Below are 17147 nucleotides of genomic sequence, written 5' to 3'. Positions count from 1 at the left end.
CAAAATGTGAAGTGATTGCAGTCACAAATTGTGTAGTAACTCTGTACAGGTGTGTGATTTATTTGTCATGTCTAAGAGAGGCATGGGTGAGGAGGATACACCCTCCACAGCAGCACCCACACTCATTTTATGTTTGTCTTGCAAAGCTGGGTTAACCTCTCAGGATCTGGTTCAAAATGGATTATGTGCAAATTATTTTAGCTTTCACCAAAGCCTCTTAAATAAGCCGAGGCAGGCACAGGTTCAAGTTGAACCCCCATGGGCTACTTTTGCACAGACATTATCCAGTATAGCTGAGCGGATAAAGCCAACTCCTATACCAGGGATAGGATACCCTATTATCCCTTACATTCAACATTCCACCTGGAGTTTATCACATCCAGCACAGGAATTGGCAGCCTCTCAGCAAAAGCAGGTTGAAAGGCCAGTGTTAAGTAAATCACATAGATATGAAACTATATCTTCACAGTCTATACATGTTTCAGATGAGGACTCATCGGAGGATGAGTACTCATCACACCTGGGTCTACATACAGAGACGAGGAGGAAGGCCTCAGCTCAGTGGACATACCTGAGCTAATTAGTGCTATGAAAGCCATATACCCAGTAAGAAGTTTAGAATTTCAAAGAAATGGAATTCCCAATATCCTTTTCCGGCTGGGGACTATTTAAAAAGGGAGGTGGCTCCCAAAGTAGATATGCATGTCATTCGATTGGTGCAGAAGTCTACATTACCCCTGCCTTCAACATCATTAAATAATGTCAAGGATAGGAAAATAGATGGTTTTCTAATAAACATTTTCTCTTTGTCTGAGGCAATCATAAGACCAGCCATGGCTTCAGCCTGGATGGCAAAAGCAGTGGCAGCCTGGGCTGATGCATTGGAGGATGATCTTTCAATGGCATCTAGAGAGCAAAAATCCCATATTGCACATATCAAACTGGCTGCTGTTTTTATGGAAGAAGCAGCTTTGGATATGGGTACAATTGCCTCTCAGACATCAGCCTCAGCAGTAACAGCTCGCAGAGCGGTTTGGCTATGTACATGGAAAGCTGACTCAGAATCCAAGAAGGTTCTAGAGTCTTTGCCTTTTACTGGCGATATTCTTTTTGGTAAAGAATGAAACAGTATTTTGGAGTCAGAAGCAGATACCATGAAAGTAAAGTTTCCTTCCACACACAAATCCAAAGCCTAGATTTCCAGCTTTTCAGCCATTTCAGACTCAAGGAAAAGCAAAATGAAATGGTTATGGCAAAAAGTCTCAATCTGACAAGTCTGGTAAGACTAAAAAGCATTGGGCTACCAGAGGTCCGGCTTCCAAATCAGTAGATAAGCCATCAGCCTGATGGTGTGGGCCTCCACCTGGGGGACCCCAGGGTGGGAGACCGACTTCTTCCGTGTGCACAGACCTGGCAGCAGTCTACCACAGATGCCTTGGTGCAAGAAGCGGTATCTCACGGTTATGCATTTGCGTTCAAGAAACACCCTCCTCAAAGGTTTTTTGTACCAGCCGGGCTTCAGTGGAAACGAAGGCCAGGGCTTTGCAAGAGGCAGTTCAGAAGTTGCTTCAGCTAGGAGTGATATTTCCAGTTCCTCCTGCCTAACGAGGACAGGGTTTTTATTCCAACCTGTTTCTAGTCCAGAAACCAAATGGGTCTTTCCAGCCAATACTCAATCTCAAAGTGCTGAACAAGTACATTTCGGTGACTTGATTTCATATGGAGACTTTCCATTTCATTATATTGGCCATGGAGCCAGAGGATTTTATGGTATTCCTGGATATCCAGGATGCATTTTCAGTTTCTGTCCCTACCATTTGGATTGGCCACAGCTCCCATAGTATTTAACAAAATTATGGTGGTAATGGCAGCTTATCTCCATCAGCAGGAGATAAGGATTTTTCCATACCTTGATGACTTAATAATCCTGGCACAATCTCAGGTATTGCTTCAGTGCCATCTGCAACAGACAATAGCCTGTAGTCCCTGGTTCCGTCACAATGGATGACTCATTTGGGGGCAGTGTTGGTTTCAGGTCTTCAGAGAGAAATTCTACCTCTGATCAAAATATCCACAATTCATTCAAGGATTCAGGAGCTGCTACACAGTCAAAATTCGACATGGTGGAGTATGCTCAGTTCCACTCAAGGCCTCTGCAACATCTGAAATGGAATGGTTTTCATCAGACAATAAAAACGCAGACAATGGTCATTCCTCTGAAAGTAAGGAGGTGGCTACAGACATCCCATCTGGACAAAGGGAGACCCTTTTGGATATCAGATTGGAAAATTCTGACAACAGTTGCCAGTCTTCATGGAAACAAATGGGCTTTACACCCCAAGGTCTTCCAAACTCTGGTAGACAAGTGAGGGTTACCGGAGATAGATCACATGGCGTCCCGTCAGAACAACAAAGTTCCTGCATACGGGTCAAGAACAAAGGGCATCCACAAAGGTTGCTTTGGATCCTGTCAGTGAGATGGGACTTTTGTCTGGCCTATGTGTTTCCACCAATCGCCCTGTTACCCAGGGTGATGCGAAACACAAAACAAGGAAAAGGAGCCATAATACTAATAGCTCCGGCTTGGCCCAGAAGACATTGGTACACAGATCTGCAGAGGATGTCGATGAATGCTCCATTCCTACTCCCTCAACATCCAGATCTACTGTCTCAGGGTCCTTGCTATCACAAGCACCTGGATCGACTGTCTTTGACGGCGTGGCTCTTGAGACTTCCATCCTAAAAGCAAGAGGATTCTCACAACAGGTAATTCAAACAATGCTCAGAAACCTTCCTCAGCTTGCATTTATCACCGAATATGGCAAGCCTTTATTCACTGGTGCAGTGACCGGAAAATTGACCTTAGGTCTTTCAGAGTTTCCTCAGTCTTAGCATTCCTTCAGGCAGTAATGGACAAAGGTCTACGGGTGGCTTCCTTGAGATTGCAAGTGTCAGCATTGACTGTATGGTTCCAAAAGAAAATTGCTAACCTACAAGATGTGCATACTTTTTTTCCAGGGAATGCTGTACATTCAACCTCATTTTGTTCCTCCTACAGTGCCTTGGGACTTAAGTTTAGTCCTAAAGGCCCTTCAAGTTGCCCCATTTGAACCACTAAAATGAGTGGATCTTAAATGGTTGACAACTACAGTTCTCTTTCTACTGGCCACTGCTTCAGCTAGAAGAGTTTCAGATTTAGGGGCATTGTTATCAGTGCCGTAACTAGGCATTTTAGCGCTGTGTGCAAGAAACGACAGTGGCGCCCCCCCCCCATGTAAGATAGGGGCAGTGCGTGCCGCAGGCGTGCAAAAAATGTATAGGGGCATGACTTCACGGGGAAGGGGCGTGGCCACAAAATAATAGCAATTCATACTACGGTGCACAGTAGTCTACATTATTCAAATTACGCTGCACAGTAGCGCCACTACACAAGGGGCTGACCTTGTGAGTGAGTGAGAGGGTCTCTTACTTGGAATAGCAGAGGGGCTGTGATTGTGCGGGTGTGAGGGGCATTTTTTTATTTTTTTTCTTAGCAGGAGCTGGAAGCCGAGTGAAAAGGAGGAGCAGTGAGCTGGTACAACTGCAACTGCTAAGTGGAGTATAGGTGCCGCAGGTGAGAGCACTACGGCTGCATAAAAGTGAAGGACCAAGAACCGCACAAAGATAGATAAGTATGAGCCAGCTTAATTATTGTATAAGTGATATTGCTTGTCTTCTATTTTTTATTTTTGCTGCTTTTTCTTTGAGTGTAACAGGGAGTTAGACCTTGCAAACAATATGGGAGGGGCTGTGATTGAGGACCTCACTCAGTGCATGTCGTGCAAGATGTATGCACACCTGGAGCTACCGGCCCAGTGTGAATACATCTGCACGAGGTGTGTGCGAACTGTTGCCCTGGAAGCCCAGGTAACTGATCTAGAGCAAACGGTTACGCGACTGAGGGAGATTCACAATCTCGAGCGTAGTTTAGACAGAACGGTGGAGGAGTTGCGGGAGGGGTCACTGGTAGAAGAGGATGATGATCAGGTAGCCAGTTGGGTCACAGTTAGAAGGAAGAATAAGAGGGGGAGGCACGACATCTCCGAACTATCAAACCCGAACAAATTTGCCCGATTGGACGAGGAATCGGAGGATGATAGCGAAGAAATGACGGTGCCGGAGGAGACTGCTCCCTCTAGCATCCAGAGGTGCGGTCCCTCTGGCGCGGTTGGGATAAAAGATAGAGAGGTACCTAGTCAAATGGTGGTGGTAGGGGATTCTATAATCAGGAAGGCAGATAGGGCAATCTGCTACCGGGATCGTGATCGCCGTACAGTCTGTTGTCTCCCGGGTGCTCGGGTACGGCACATCGCGGACCGGGTAGATAGATTGTTGGGAGGGGCTGGCAAAGACCCGGCGGTCTTGGTGCACGTTGGCACCAATGACAAAGTTAGCGGAAGGTGGGATGTCCTTAAGAAAGACTATAGGGACTTAGGAAAGAAACTGAAGGCAAGGACATCTAAGGTAATATTCTCGGAATTATTACCCGTGCCACGCGCTAGTCCAGGGAGGCAGAGGGAGATTAGGGAGGTAAATGTGTGGCTTAGGGATTGGTGCAGGAAAGAGGGGTTTGTGTTCCTGGAACACTGGGCGGACTTCTCAGTCAGACGCCATCTCTTTTGTTGTGACGGATTGCACCTGACTGAGGAGGGGGCAGCGGTGCTGGGGGGAAGGATGGTTAGAAGGTTGGAGGAGATTTTAAACTAGGAGCCTGGGGGGAGGGTTTAGCTAAAAACTACGGGTCATGCAGTGAGAATAGTGGGGATGGCGGTAGTAAACAAAATGGGGGAGAAGTTGGGGGGAGGGTAAGAGCAGGCAGTAAGGTTATTAACATGGGTACTAAAAGGGATTTTACCAAAGCACTAACCAATGACGATTACAGGTCATCCTTGCCACATAAGGTGAAAGATGTCCCTAATGCAAGGGAAAATACTTATCTTAGTGGTATGTATGTAAACGCCAGAAGCATTACTGGTAAAAAGGGTGAACTAGAAATACTTGCAGCAAGCAAACAGTATGATATTATAGGCATTACTGAAACTTGGTGGGATGAATCTCATGATTGGACAGTCAATCTAGAGGGCTATACACTGTTTAGGAGAGACAGACTAAATAAAAAGGGTGGAGGGGTGTGTCTGTACGTAAAGCCGTTTTTAAAACCTAATATATGGGAAGATACTCAGAAGGGTACTGTAGACACTGTTGAGACACTATGGGTAGAAATTGCATGCGGGGAAAAAGGAACAAAAAAGTTAGTATTGGGTGTATGCTATAGGCCGCCTGGTATCAACGCATCTGATGATGAATTGTTACTAAAGCAAATTGAAAAAGCAGCAGGAGTAGGAGACATAGTAGTGATGGGAGATTTTAACTATCCAGAGATAAACTGGAAAAACGATTCATGTGATACTGCTAGGGGCAGTATGTTTTTAAACACACTAAATGATAACTACCTAGTCCAACTAATTGAGGAACCAACTAGGTACAATGCAATCTTAGACCTGGTATTAACAAACAATCAGGATTTGGTATCGGGTATTATAGTAGGGGAACCCATAGGAAACAGCGACCATAATATGGTCACATTCAATATCAGTTTCTACAAACAGCCCTATACTGGCTCAACTAGGACTTTAAATTTTAGCAAAGCAAATTTTGAAATGATGAGGGTATTTTTCAGGGATATTGAATGGGAAGGTTTGTTTTTAGGAAAAAATACTACGGAGAAATGGGAGGTACTAAAATTCCTGCTAGCTAAAAATACACTCAAATATATTCCTATGAGTAGCAAAAAAGGGAATAAAAATCATAAACCGATGTGGCTTAACAAAAAGATTAAGGAACTTATGGGCAAGAAAAGGCGAGCATTTAAAAAATACAAATCTGACGGGGAAGCAGAGTCATTTCAGCACTATAAGGAATGTAACAAAAATTGCAAAAAGGAAATAAGAGCGGCTAAAGTAGAAACTGAAAAACTAGTAGCAAAGGAAAGCAAAGCAAATCCCAAAAAATTCTTTAAATACATCAATAGCAAGAGATTAAAAAAGGAGAGTATAGGCCCTTTGAAGGACACGTTGGGAGTCTTAAGCAAAAATGATAATGACATAGCGAACACACTAAATGAGTTTTTTTCAACAGTATTCACTAGAGAGGACCCAATTCAGGGACTGACATACAATCTCAATAAGGACAATATCACACTGATAGGTACTTATTTAAGCGAGGAAGTAGTCTGTCACCGATTAAAACATTTAAAGATTAATAAATCACCAGGGCCCGATGGTATTCATCCAAGGGTTCTAATGGAGCTTCACTCTGAACTGGCAAAACCGCTATCTCTGATCTTTGAGGATTCAGTTATATCAGGTATGGTTCCCAAAGACTGGCGTATAGCGGAAGTAGTGCCTATATTCAAAAAGGGAAGTAAAGCTGAACCAGGTAATTATAGACCAGTTAGTCTTACATCTATAGTGGGGAAAGTATTGGAAGGTATTCTAAGAGATAGTATTCAGAAGTTCCTTGAAACCAATAAGGTCATTAAAAGGAATCAACATGGGTTTATGAAGGACAGATCCTGTCAAACCAACTTACTTGGCTGTTATGAAACAGTAAGCGCAAACCTAGATCAGGGTAAAGACGTGGATGTAATCTTTTTAGACTTTGCCAAAGCGTTTGATACTGTACCACACATGAGACTTATATACAAGCTACAAGAATCAGGGCTAGGAAGCACAATATGCACTTGGGTCAAAAACTGGTTAGATAATAGGAAGCAGCGCGTTGTGGTTAATGGATATTTTTCAACTTGGACTGAAGTGCTAAGTGGTGTGCCGCAAGGCTCAGTATTAGGACCGCTATTGTTCAATATTTTCATTAACGACCTAACAGAAGGTCTAGAGAGCATGGTGTCAATTTTTGCAGATGATACCAAATTGTGTAAGGCTATAAATACAGAGGAGGATGCCGAGTCTCTTCAGAACGACTTAGTTAAATTAGAAGCATGGGCAGCCAAATGGAGAATGCGCTTCAACACAGACAAGTGTAAGGTAATGCACTGTGGTAACAAGAACAAAAATTACACCTACCTACTAAATGGGGTAAAACTAGGGGATTCTGTACTGGAAAAGGACTTAGGTGTCCTCATAGATAGCAAGCTAAGCAGTAGTACCCAAAGCAGGACTGCAGCAAAGAAGGCTAATAAGATATTAGCATGCATAAAACGGGGTATTGATGCTAGGGACGAGAGTATTATACTCCCATTATATAAATCACTAGTGAGGCCACACCTTGAATACTGTGTACAGTTCTGGGCACCGTACTACAAAAAGGATATCCTGGAGCTTGAAAAGGTACAAAGGAGGGCGACCAAACTAATTAAGGGCATGGAGACGATGGAATACAAGGAAAGGCTTGAAAGACTAGGCATGTTTACATTGGAAAAGCGGAGACTAAGAGGGGATATGATCAACATCTACAAATATATAAGGGGACAATACTCAGAGCTTGCGCGGGACCTGTTTTTGGTTAGATCAACACAGAGGACTCGTGGACACTCGCTCAGGTTAGAGGAGAGGAGATTCCGCACAATACGGCGTAAAGGCTTTTTCACGGTAAGGACAATACGTGTTTGGAATTCCCTGCCCGAGGGAGTTGTAATGGCGGAATCTGTCAACACCTTTAAGAATGGGTTAGATAAATTCCTATTGGATAAGGATATCCAGGGGTATGGTGCATAGTCATGCATTATAGTTACTATTTAGTCAAATCATCATGCAGAGGACACCACAAATAGGTTGAACTCGATGGACAATTGTCTTTTTTCAACCTCAGATACTATGTTACTACACCAGGTAGAGCCCCTTTTATACATTACAGCAGACAGCGTCCCCCTTTTTACACATTACAGCAGCCAGTCCCCCTTTTTACACATTGCGGCAGCCAGTCCCCCTTTTTACACATTGCGGCAGCCAGGCCCCCTTTTTACACATTGCGGCAACCAGTCCCCCTTTTTACACATTGCGGCAGCCAGGCCCCCTTTTTACACATTGCGGCAGCCAGTCCCCCTTTTTACACATTGCGGCAGCCAGGCCCCCTCTTTACACATTGCGGCAGCCAGTCCCCCTTTTTACACATTGCGGCAGCCAGTCCCCCTTTTTACACATTGCGGCAGCCAGGCCCCCTTTTTACACATTGCGGCAGCCAGGCCCCCTATTTACACATTGCGGCAGCCAGTCCCCCTTTTTACAGCCAGTCCCCCTTTTTACACATTGCGGCAGCCATCCCCCTTTTTACACATTGCGGCAGACGGTGACCCCCTGAAAGAGAGAGAGAGAGAGAGAGAGAGAAAGAGAGATATACTTACCATCTCCCTGCTGGCAGTCAGGCTCCTCGTGCAGCTCCCTCAGTGCAGGCAGTGAGGTGAGAAGGAGGAGGAGGGAGCCGCAGCAGCGCTATGTCATTGGTAGTAAGCGCCGCTGCAGCATCCCCCTCTCCTTCTGTATTGGCTGCCTGGCGCTGCTGTGGATGCTGGGATGGAAGAACCGCATCCCAGCATCCACAGCAGCGCCGGGCAGCCAATACAGAAGGAGAGGGGGATGCTGCAGCGGCGCTTACTACCAATGACATAGCGCTGCTGCGGCTCCCTGCTCCCCCTCCCTCCTTCTCCGCTGCCCGGCGCTGGTCCTCTTCTCCCTCCACAGCGCGGCGCACGGCGCACACAGCAGAGGCGGCATGTAATGAGTCAATTTGACTCATTACATGCCGCTGGCCGTGCGCCCTCAGGGCAACTGCGCTGTGTGCCAAGCCCACTTGGCACACACGTAGTTACGGCCCTGATTGTTATGTCGCCCTCCTTTTCTGTTTTTTTTATCCAGATAGAGCGGTTCTCAGAACCAAATCTGGTTATCTTCCTAAGGGGGTGTCTAAATTCCACCTTAACAAAGAAATTGTAGTCTTGGCCTTCATGTTTTGTGTTTCACACTTTAGGTTCCGTTCCGGGTGACGTCAGCGGAAATGAACGCGGCTTACAACCGGGATAGACATGCACATGGTGTCATGATGGTATATAGGGAAGAAAAGTTTTATTGTTTGTTATTTAAGCCTGATGACGGTTTTCTGAATGAAACCGAAACGTTGCTTTAACGGGGTGATGTCCTGTTCATTCGAATGAAGTCCTACGAGTGCCGTTCTGATATGTAACTATTCATGCAATTGCTTTTGCAGGAAAGGGCACCGGGCGTCTGAATCAATTTATGCTTAGGAGTGCCGGGTCTGGAACGAAGATTGACTCATCACGAAATCTCTTAAACCACGAGACCTACAGTCTTGAAACTTGGCAGGTAGCTTCTCCTTAGGTCCAAGGTACTTGCTAAGAACCTATTTTACAAATGTCACTGCTCATCCACGGAAATCGCCAAAAATGTATGTATGTATGTATGTATGTATGTATGTATGTATGTATGTATGTGTATATGTATGTTCCAGAATAACTCCGGAATGCCTGCAGCAATTTACACCAAACTTGGTACACATATGACTTACAATCTGAGAACAAACACTGTGGGGGTAATACACCCCTAGCATTCCTAGGGGTGAGGCAGCAGCACAGAGTATTTCAGGAGACAGCATAACTCTGGAATGCCTGGCCCAATTTACACCACACTTGGTACACATATGACTTGCAATCTGGGATCAAACACTGTGAGGGTAAAACACCCCTAGCACCCCTAGGGGTGTGGCATCAGCACACACTATTTCAGTAGACAGCATAACTCTTGAATGGCTGGAGCAATTTAGCCCAAACTTCGTACACATATGACTTACAATTTGGGAACAAACACTGTCGGGGTAAGACACCCCTAGGGGTTGGACAGCAGCACAGAGTATTTCAGGAGACAGCATAACTTCAGAATACCTGGACCAATTTACCCCAAACTTGCTTCACATATGACTTGCAATCAGGGAACAAACACTGTGCAGGTAAGACACCCCTAGCATCCCTAGGGGTGAGGCAGCAGCACAGAGTATTTCAGCAGACAGCAAAACTCTGGAATGGCTGGTGCAATTTACACCAAACTTGGTACACATATGACTTACAATCTGGGAACAAACACTGTGGGGGTAACACACTTCTAGCACCCCTAGGGGTGGGCTAGCAGCACAGACTATATCAGGACATGCATGATATGCCAGTGATGACAGGGCTTCATGTGACAGTGGCAGTGACATGATGTGAGGAGGGGAGCGGAGGTAGCAGGAAGACATATGCTAAGAGTTATATAGTGGGAGGAGCAGGGTCCCCAGCAGCACAGAGTATATTAGGAGATGCATGACTTGTCAGGCAGGACAGGGATGCATGTGACAGGGGCAGTGACATGATGTCAGGAAGAGAATGGAGGTAGCACGAACACACACACTGAGAGTTATATAGTGAATGTAGCAGGGTCCCCCAGCAGCACAGAGTATATCAGGAGATGCATAATGTGCTGCGCTATAAAAGAAAGGGAATGGAGGCAGCAAGAAACCACAGACTGAGAGTTGTATAGTCGGAAGAGCAGGGTCCCTTTGGGGACTAAAAATGGGTCCGGCCACTACACAAAGTGGGTCATGGAAGCAAGATATGCCTATATACTAGATCTCCAACCAACGTCAATTAACAAACAATTATTCTAATTTACCATCCTCATCCCGTAGCGAAACACGGGTATTCAGGTAGTGTATGTATATATATATATATATATATATATATATATATATAAAATATATTACTCCTTCTCCTGCATGCATACCTCCCAACTTTTATTTCACCGAGATTGAGTCCCAGAAAGAGGGTATGGCCTTGGATTGGAGGGATGTGGTTTTGGTGGGATGGGGCATGGACTGGTGTTTGGCATTTTGGGGACATACTCAGCGCTCCCTGAGCAGCTGGGCAGCCCCCGGCTCACCTCCCTGTACTGTATAGATTCTCTGCATGTGTAAACTGCAGCTATTCAGGGATCACCCGCTGCTTTGCAGGGCAGAGCAGCAGGTGATCTAAGGCTCACCCAACCTTCCCCCCACCTACTGGACACTGCGACCCACAGGTGGGACAGCAGGACAGTGTCCAAAAAGTGAGACTGTCTTGCTGGAATCTGGACTGATGGGAGGTATGCACATGCATACCAAAGTGAATGCCCGGTGACTTACAGCTCCGTCCATGGCAGAGAGGCCCAGTTGCCTGCCACCGTTCCTGGCCAGATTGCTGCTACTGCACAGCTGTGAATCTTGGTGGCTTTGTTCTTGTAGGACAGACAGCCCTGGAGCAGGGAACAGACCATACAGAGGAGACAGTACTGGACCGTGGATGAGCATGGTGTGGGCTGGAGGTACTGGGAGCTATCTGTAGCTCCCATCCTGTATATACCAGGGGTTGGGTAAGGGCATCCAAGGTGTGAGCGGCTGCAGGGAAGCAATGGTTCCTCCCACACAGAGCAGCATGGTACACACAGAGGAGGGGCCATTATATGGTATTGGGGCAGTTATAGGTGAGTTTTATTACAGAAAAACACCAGTCATCATCATCATCATCAAGCTTAATAGAAATGCAGTCTCCTGCATTTCTATATATCTGCTTTGTCAGCAATGCATGTATGCTTAATTATATGTATTTGCAGGGCCAGATTAAGGTTTGTGGTGGCCCCAGGGCAACTAAGTTGTGGGTGCCCTTACCAATAAAAGGGATGCAATCAATTTGCCGACTGTCGGAATTCCGGCAGCCAGGATACCGACCACAGAATCCCGACAGCCGACAATATCGACAGCCGAAATCCTGGCATGCAGTGTCTATTCTCACTCATTGGTGTTTCCGACACTGTGAGAATAGAACATGTGGCGAGCGTAGCGAGCCACCGAGCTTGCAGAGTGGCAAGCACTGCCGGCATTCTGACGGGGCGGGATGCCGCTGTTGCGATGTTGACATTCGGCATCCCACCTGAAAGGAAATAGTATGTATTCCCAATAAAATTGTCAGTATGATATGCTGGGATCAGTGACGAATCTATAATGGGTGCAGCTTGCACATGGGCTCTTGCTTGCAGGGGGGCCCACACTGTACACCCTGCATCCATTTCGTCAATACTCACCTTTCCGGAGTCCCACATCCACAGGGCATGTGCAATAGGAAAATCAGGAAAATGGCCACCGGTACCATGTGTTTGTATGAATGCATTTTGCACCAGCGATTTTGATGCAAATATATCCAACACAGCTTCAACCCCTTTGTATGTTTTATCTTTTCTTTGCGCTTTTGCACATTTTACTGCGTGTAGTCTTATTTTAGCTTTCTATGCTTTTTTATTCTCCTGTGATTGGGTTTCTTTATATTTTGTAAATGTATTCATTTACAACAACATCCATGTGTGTCAGGGGCAAACGCAGGATTTTCATAGGGGGGTTTCCGTACCCACACATATATGAATGTATGTGTGTACATATATGGGTTGCAGTTAATTTACCGGCGGTCTGGATCCCGGTAGTAAGGAGACCGATGCCGGAATCCCGACAGCCGATGAAATTCCGACTGTCAGACTCTCGACAAACGCTCACTATTCCCACTTGGTTGGGGGAATGTAATAGTATGGCGAGCTAAGCGAGCCTCAGGCCAGAAAAGAGGACTTTATGTGCCGGTGTCGGGATTTCAACTGTTGGGACTCCAGCGTCAGTCTCCAAACTGCCAGGATCCTGACCGTCAGTAAATCATATCAAGTCTCTCTCTCTCTCTCTCTCTATATATATATGTGTGTGTGTGTGTGTGTGTGTGTATAAATATTTATGTATATATATTCAGCAAAAACAGTGGTTGACACTTCTAGGAACTTTTAATATTGAAAGAAACCATCATCGAATGTTGCCTAGTTGGTATATCTACATGCATACATGACCTATACATACACATTGACAAACATACATGCACACATACATACAGTTGCATATACACACAGCATACTTACAAAAACACATGTAGCATACATAATGTATACACACATACAGCAGACACACAAACAAACAAACAAACAAACAAACATACAGTAGTATACAAACCCAGACACATAACATACACACACATGCAGCTTACACATACCTCCCAACTGTCCCGATTTTTGCCGGACAGTCACGTTTTTTGGGGGGCTGTCCCGCTGTACCACCCACTGGCCGCAGTGTCCCGCAGTGGGGGGAGGGCAGTTGGGAGGCTCCTGTCATCGCTGCCCTGCTTAGCATCTATTCACAGGTGACAGCGGGAGAGGGGACATGCCAGCAGCTCACAGAGCACTAGCCATGTCCCCTCAGTGACTGTAAACGGAGGTGTTGCTCATGATGCCATGTCCCTTTCAGATAGGCCACGCACAAAGACGACACACACACATAGTATACACACACCTCTTCACATAAACATAAAAACAGCCATTATACATCAGCCACCATAAGTTATTATAAATACTGAACCCCCCTCGGGTCGCTGGTCAGCACAATTAATCAAAGTCCCCTCTTCCCCCTCTCTGCAGCACACCGCACCCCCCCCCCCCTTCACACACCTGCAGATCAGTCATTCACCAGATGATCGCTGCTTCACCCAGGCAGCCCGGGAATGCCTGAGAGGAGCTGCGCGCTGCAGCTCCCCCTACATGCAGCCAGCCAGCCCAGCAGCGTGTCAGTATAAGAAGGCAGCTCTGCCTCATCATTCATGCACCCCTAACTCCGTCATAAAGAAAAAACATCGGTCAACTGCGCAGATGGATCGAAAGGCAGGGGACCGGAGGGAGGTACTCGGAACCCCCCCTGCGTGCGCCTATCTGTGTGATTAAATGAAACAATAATGTGGATATTCAGCATATAATAATAATAATATACTTTATTTGTCATTAACAAAACAGCAACGAGATGTCAATGAAAGTCAATATGAACATTCTGCGCAATAGAATAAACAGTAGAAACATACTTCATTTATAAAAGATTAGCACGAAGCCTGATGGTCGTTTAACATCCGGACAGCTATTGGAAAAAAACAGTTCGACATGCGATTAGTGTGAACACGAACACTCCTAAAACATTTTAGGGATGGCAATCTTTCAAAGACCAAACTATTTGGATGACTTACATCAGCTAGTATACACCTAGCTTTCCTTAACACTCTTTTTTCATAAAAATCCTTCATACAGGGCAGAGACACCCCAATAATCTTACTAGCAGTTTTGACCACATGTTCAAGGGCAATACATTCCGCTACAGTGCTGTTCCCAAACCACACTATGGTGGTCATTCCGAGTTGATCGCTAGCTGCTTTCGTTCGCAGCACAGCGATCAGGCACAAAAAATGGCAATTCTGTGCATGCGTATGCAGCGCAAAATTGGCAATTCTGCGTATGCGGCGCAAAATTGCAGCATACGCGTCGTACTTTCAAAACGGCCGTAGCAGTTTCACACAAGGTCTTGCAAAGCTTTTCAGTCGCACTGCTGACCGCAGAGTGATTGACAGGAAGTGGGTGTTTCTGGGTGGCAACTGCCCGTTTTCGGGGAGTGTGTGTAAAAACGCAGGCGTGTCAGTTAAAAACGCAGGAGTGTCTGGGGAAACGTAGGCGTGGCTGGCCGAACGCAGGGCGTGTTCGTGACATCAAAACAGGAATTAAATAGTCTGCAGTGATCGCAAGCTAGGAGTAGCTCTGGAGCTACTCAGAACCTGCACAAAAATATTTTGTAGCCGCTGTGCAATCCTTTCGTTCGCACTTCTACTAAGCTAAGATACACTCCCAGAGGGCGGCGGCTTAGCGTTTGCATGGCTGCTAAAAGCAGCTAGCGCGCGAACAACTCGGAATGAGGGCCCATAATCCCATACATCAAAACACTCTCTATAATACTTTGATTAAACCTAAGGTACTCGTACTCAAACAGACAGCCCTAAGTCTCCTTAAAAAGAAAAGGTGCTGCTGCGCCTTCTTAATAAAAAAAAAAAAACAATTCAAGGACCAAGTTAGATCATTTGCAATGTGCATGGCCAAGAATTTAAATGAAGCCACCTCTTCAATTGGCTTTCCATCCAAAAATACAGGAAGTAACGGTCTATTGCTACCATGTCTAAAATCAACAACCATTTCCTTTGTTTTGGATGTATTTAAAATCAAAAATTTTCTCTACTCCATTCCTGTAAACGTAAAATTTCATATCTATAGGAATAGGATATCTCATAATTTCCACTTATCAGACCAACAACCGCTGTGTCTTCTGCAAATTTCACCACTTTAACAGAATCAGAAACTGAAAAACAATCATACGTAAATAATGAATATAATAACGGGCTCAAGACACACCCTTACGGAACCCCTGCAATATTGAATCACCATTGTTATATTTAGGGAGACTAGAATCTTGCATTTTAGGTGATATATTTACTAAAGGTCAATTTTGTTCAATTTTGGATCGATTTAAATCGATCTTAACCAATGTTGGGCATCCAGGGTTAAAACTCACATTTACTAACATTTAAAATTCATATTAAAAAATCATCTGCTAGTAAATGTGTGTTTTAACCCTGGAAGACCAACATCGATTAAGATTGATCTGAAATCGAACAAAATTTAACAAATTCGACCTTTAGTAAATATATCCCATGGTATTAAGTCTCAGTCTTGAAGTGAAGGTCTGTGCCCGACATCTGTCTCTTATAGTCTTCATCAAACTTCTCATTCTGAGTAACAGTGAAATGGTTTTTCCAGTCACCAACCACACCTTAGTAAAGAAAACAAGTTTATTTCCATTATATTACAGTATTATTATTATTATTATTATTATTATTTGCCTTTCTAACATGGCTCATATTAATTAAAATACACTGTCAATTTAAGTAGTATATGTATGGGATCTATTATCTACACTATTTTGATGTTTTGTGTAATTGGTGTATTATGACCAGTATATGCTGCCTAAAACATATTTATAACTGAACCCCATCTTTCTCTGCACTGGCACCCCAGTAGAAGAAGATGCTCAGCATAGGCCAGTGATGGGGAACCTTTGGCATTCCAGCTGTTATTGAACTACACAACCCAGCATGTCCTGTTACAGTTTTAGCATGGCCAAATAGCAAAACTGTAGCAGGGAATGCTGGGATGTGTAGTTCAACAACAGCTGGAGTGCCAAAGGTTTTACATCACTGGCATAGGCCATTTTCTGTGAGCTGTTGCAGTTATGTACTTCCCTTTTTCTTTTCTTATGAATAGCGGATTTCCAAATAAGCTCTCAGAAACCTAATATATGTACCATAAGGGTGTACTATGTTATACCGAAGCATGGGATCCCGGTGCCCAGCATTCCGGTGCCGGGATCCTGAGCGCCAGCATGCCGGTAGCGGGGCGAGAGCAAAAGAGACCCTTACACGTGCCACGCTATTTATTCTCCCTCCAGGGGTGTCGTGGACACCCCAAGAGGGAGAATAGTTGTCGGTATGCCAGCTGTCGGGATCCCGGCGTCGGTATGCTGAGTGCCGGGATCCCGATAGCTGGCATATCGAATGCCTCCCATACCATAATATAGTACAGTGCAGTGCCTTTTACCTTGATCACATTTAAGCATTCTTGTCCACTGAAAGAAATCTTGTTTTTGCATGTGGGTACAAAATTAGACAAACTCGCACACACCACTCTGTACAGCACCTTCCATCTAACTTCAATCTTTTGCATTCTATCTTGGCTTTCAGTTCCATAAATTTCCCATAAAATCAGGGCTGGATTAACCATTAAGCAAAATAACCACATGCTTAGGGCATCTAAGGGAAGAGTGGCACAACTGAAATGTTCCATCCCTGCTTTACCATGGATCATTTGCAGTGGATGGTCTACATGCAGGCAAGTAGGGCTACCGGCTGGGGTGCTGCGACCACAGGAGGCAGCCACAGTCATCCTGTGGTGCCTGCACCTGCCTGGCTCACCGCCATTTACAACTGCAGAGCAGAGATCGGGTGGTGAGAGATTTGGGTGACAGCAGCAGCATTAGCCCATCCTTCCCACTCAGAAGGCAGCACTGGGCTGGCGGTAGAGGGGTTGTGAGTGGCGGCGGCATCTTAGCACCAGGAGGTATGACAA

At 45.2% G+C, this 17147-nt stretch overlaps 1 protein-coding gene across 1 annotated transcript in view; it reads right to left on the bottom strand.

The window, feature by feature from the left end:
• Positions 1-13906: 13906 nt before the first annotated feature.
• Positions 13907-17147, bottom strand: part of LOC134969096 (sulfotransferase 1 family member D1-like) — a 126116-nt gene continuing 122875 nt past the window's right edge. The window contains exon 8 of the mRNA XM_063944803.1: positions 13907-15795. Coding sequence (XP_063800873.1) covers positions 15683-15795 — 113 coding nt within the window. The 3' untranslated portion in view covers positions 13907-15682. The remainder of the gene's footprint in view (positions 15796-17147) is intronic.

This window comes from Pseudophryne corroboree, chromosome 11 (assembly GCF_028390025.1).
Source record: "Pseudophryne corroboree isolate aPseCor3 chromosome 11, aPseCor3.hap2, whole genome shotgun sequence".
NCBI classification, from domain to species: Eukaryota; Metazoa; Chordata; class Amphibia; order Anura; family Myobatrachidae; genus Pseudophryne; species Pseudophryne corroboree.
The sequence above is the reverse complement of the archived record's forward strand: the minus strand, read 5'-3'. Positions and strand labels throughout refer to the sequence as shown.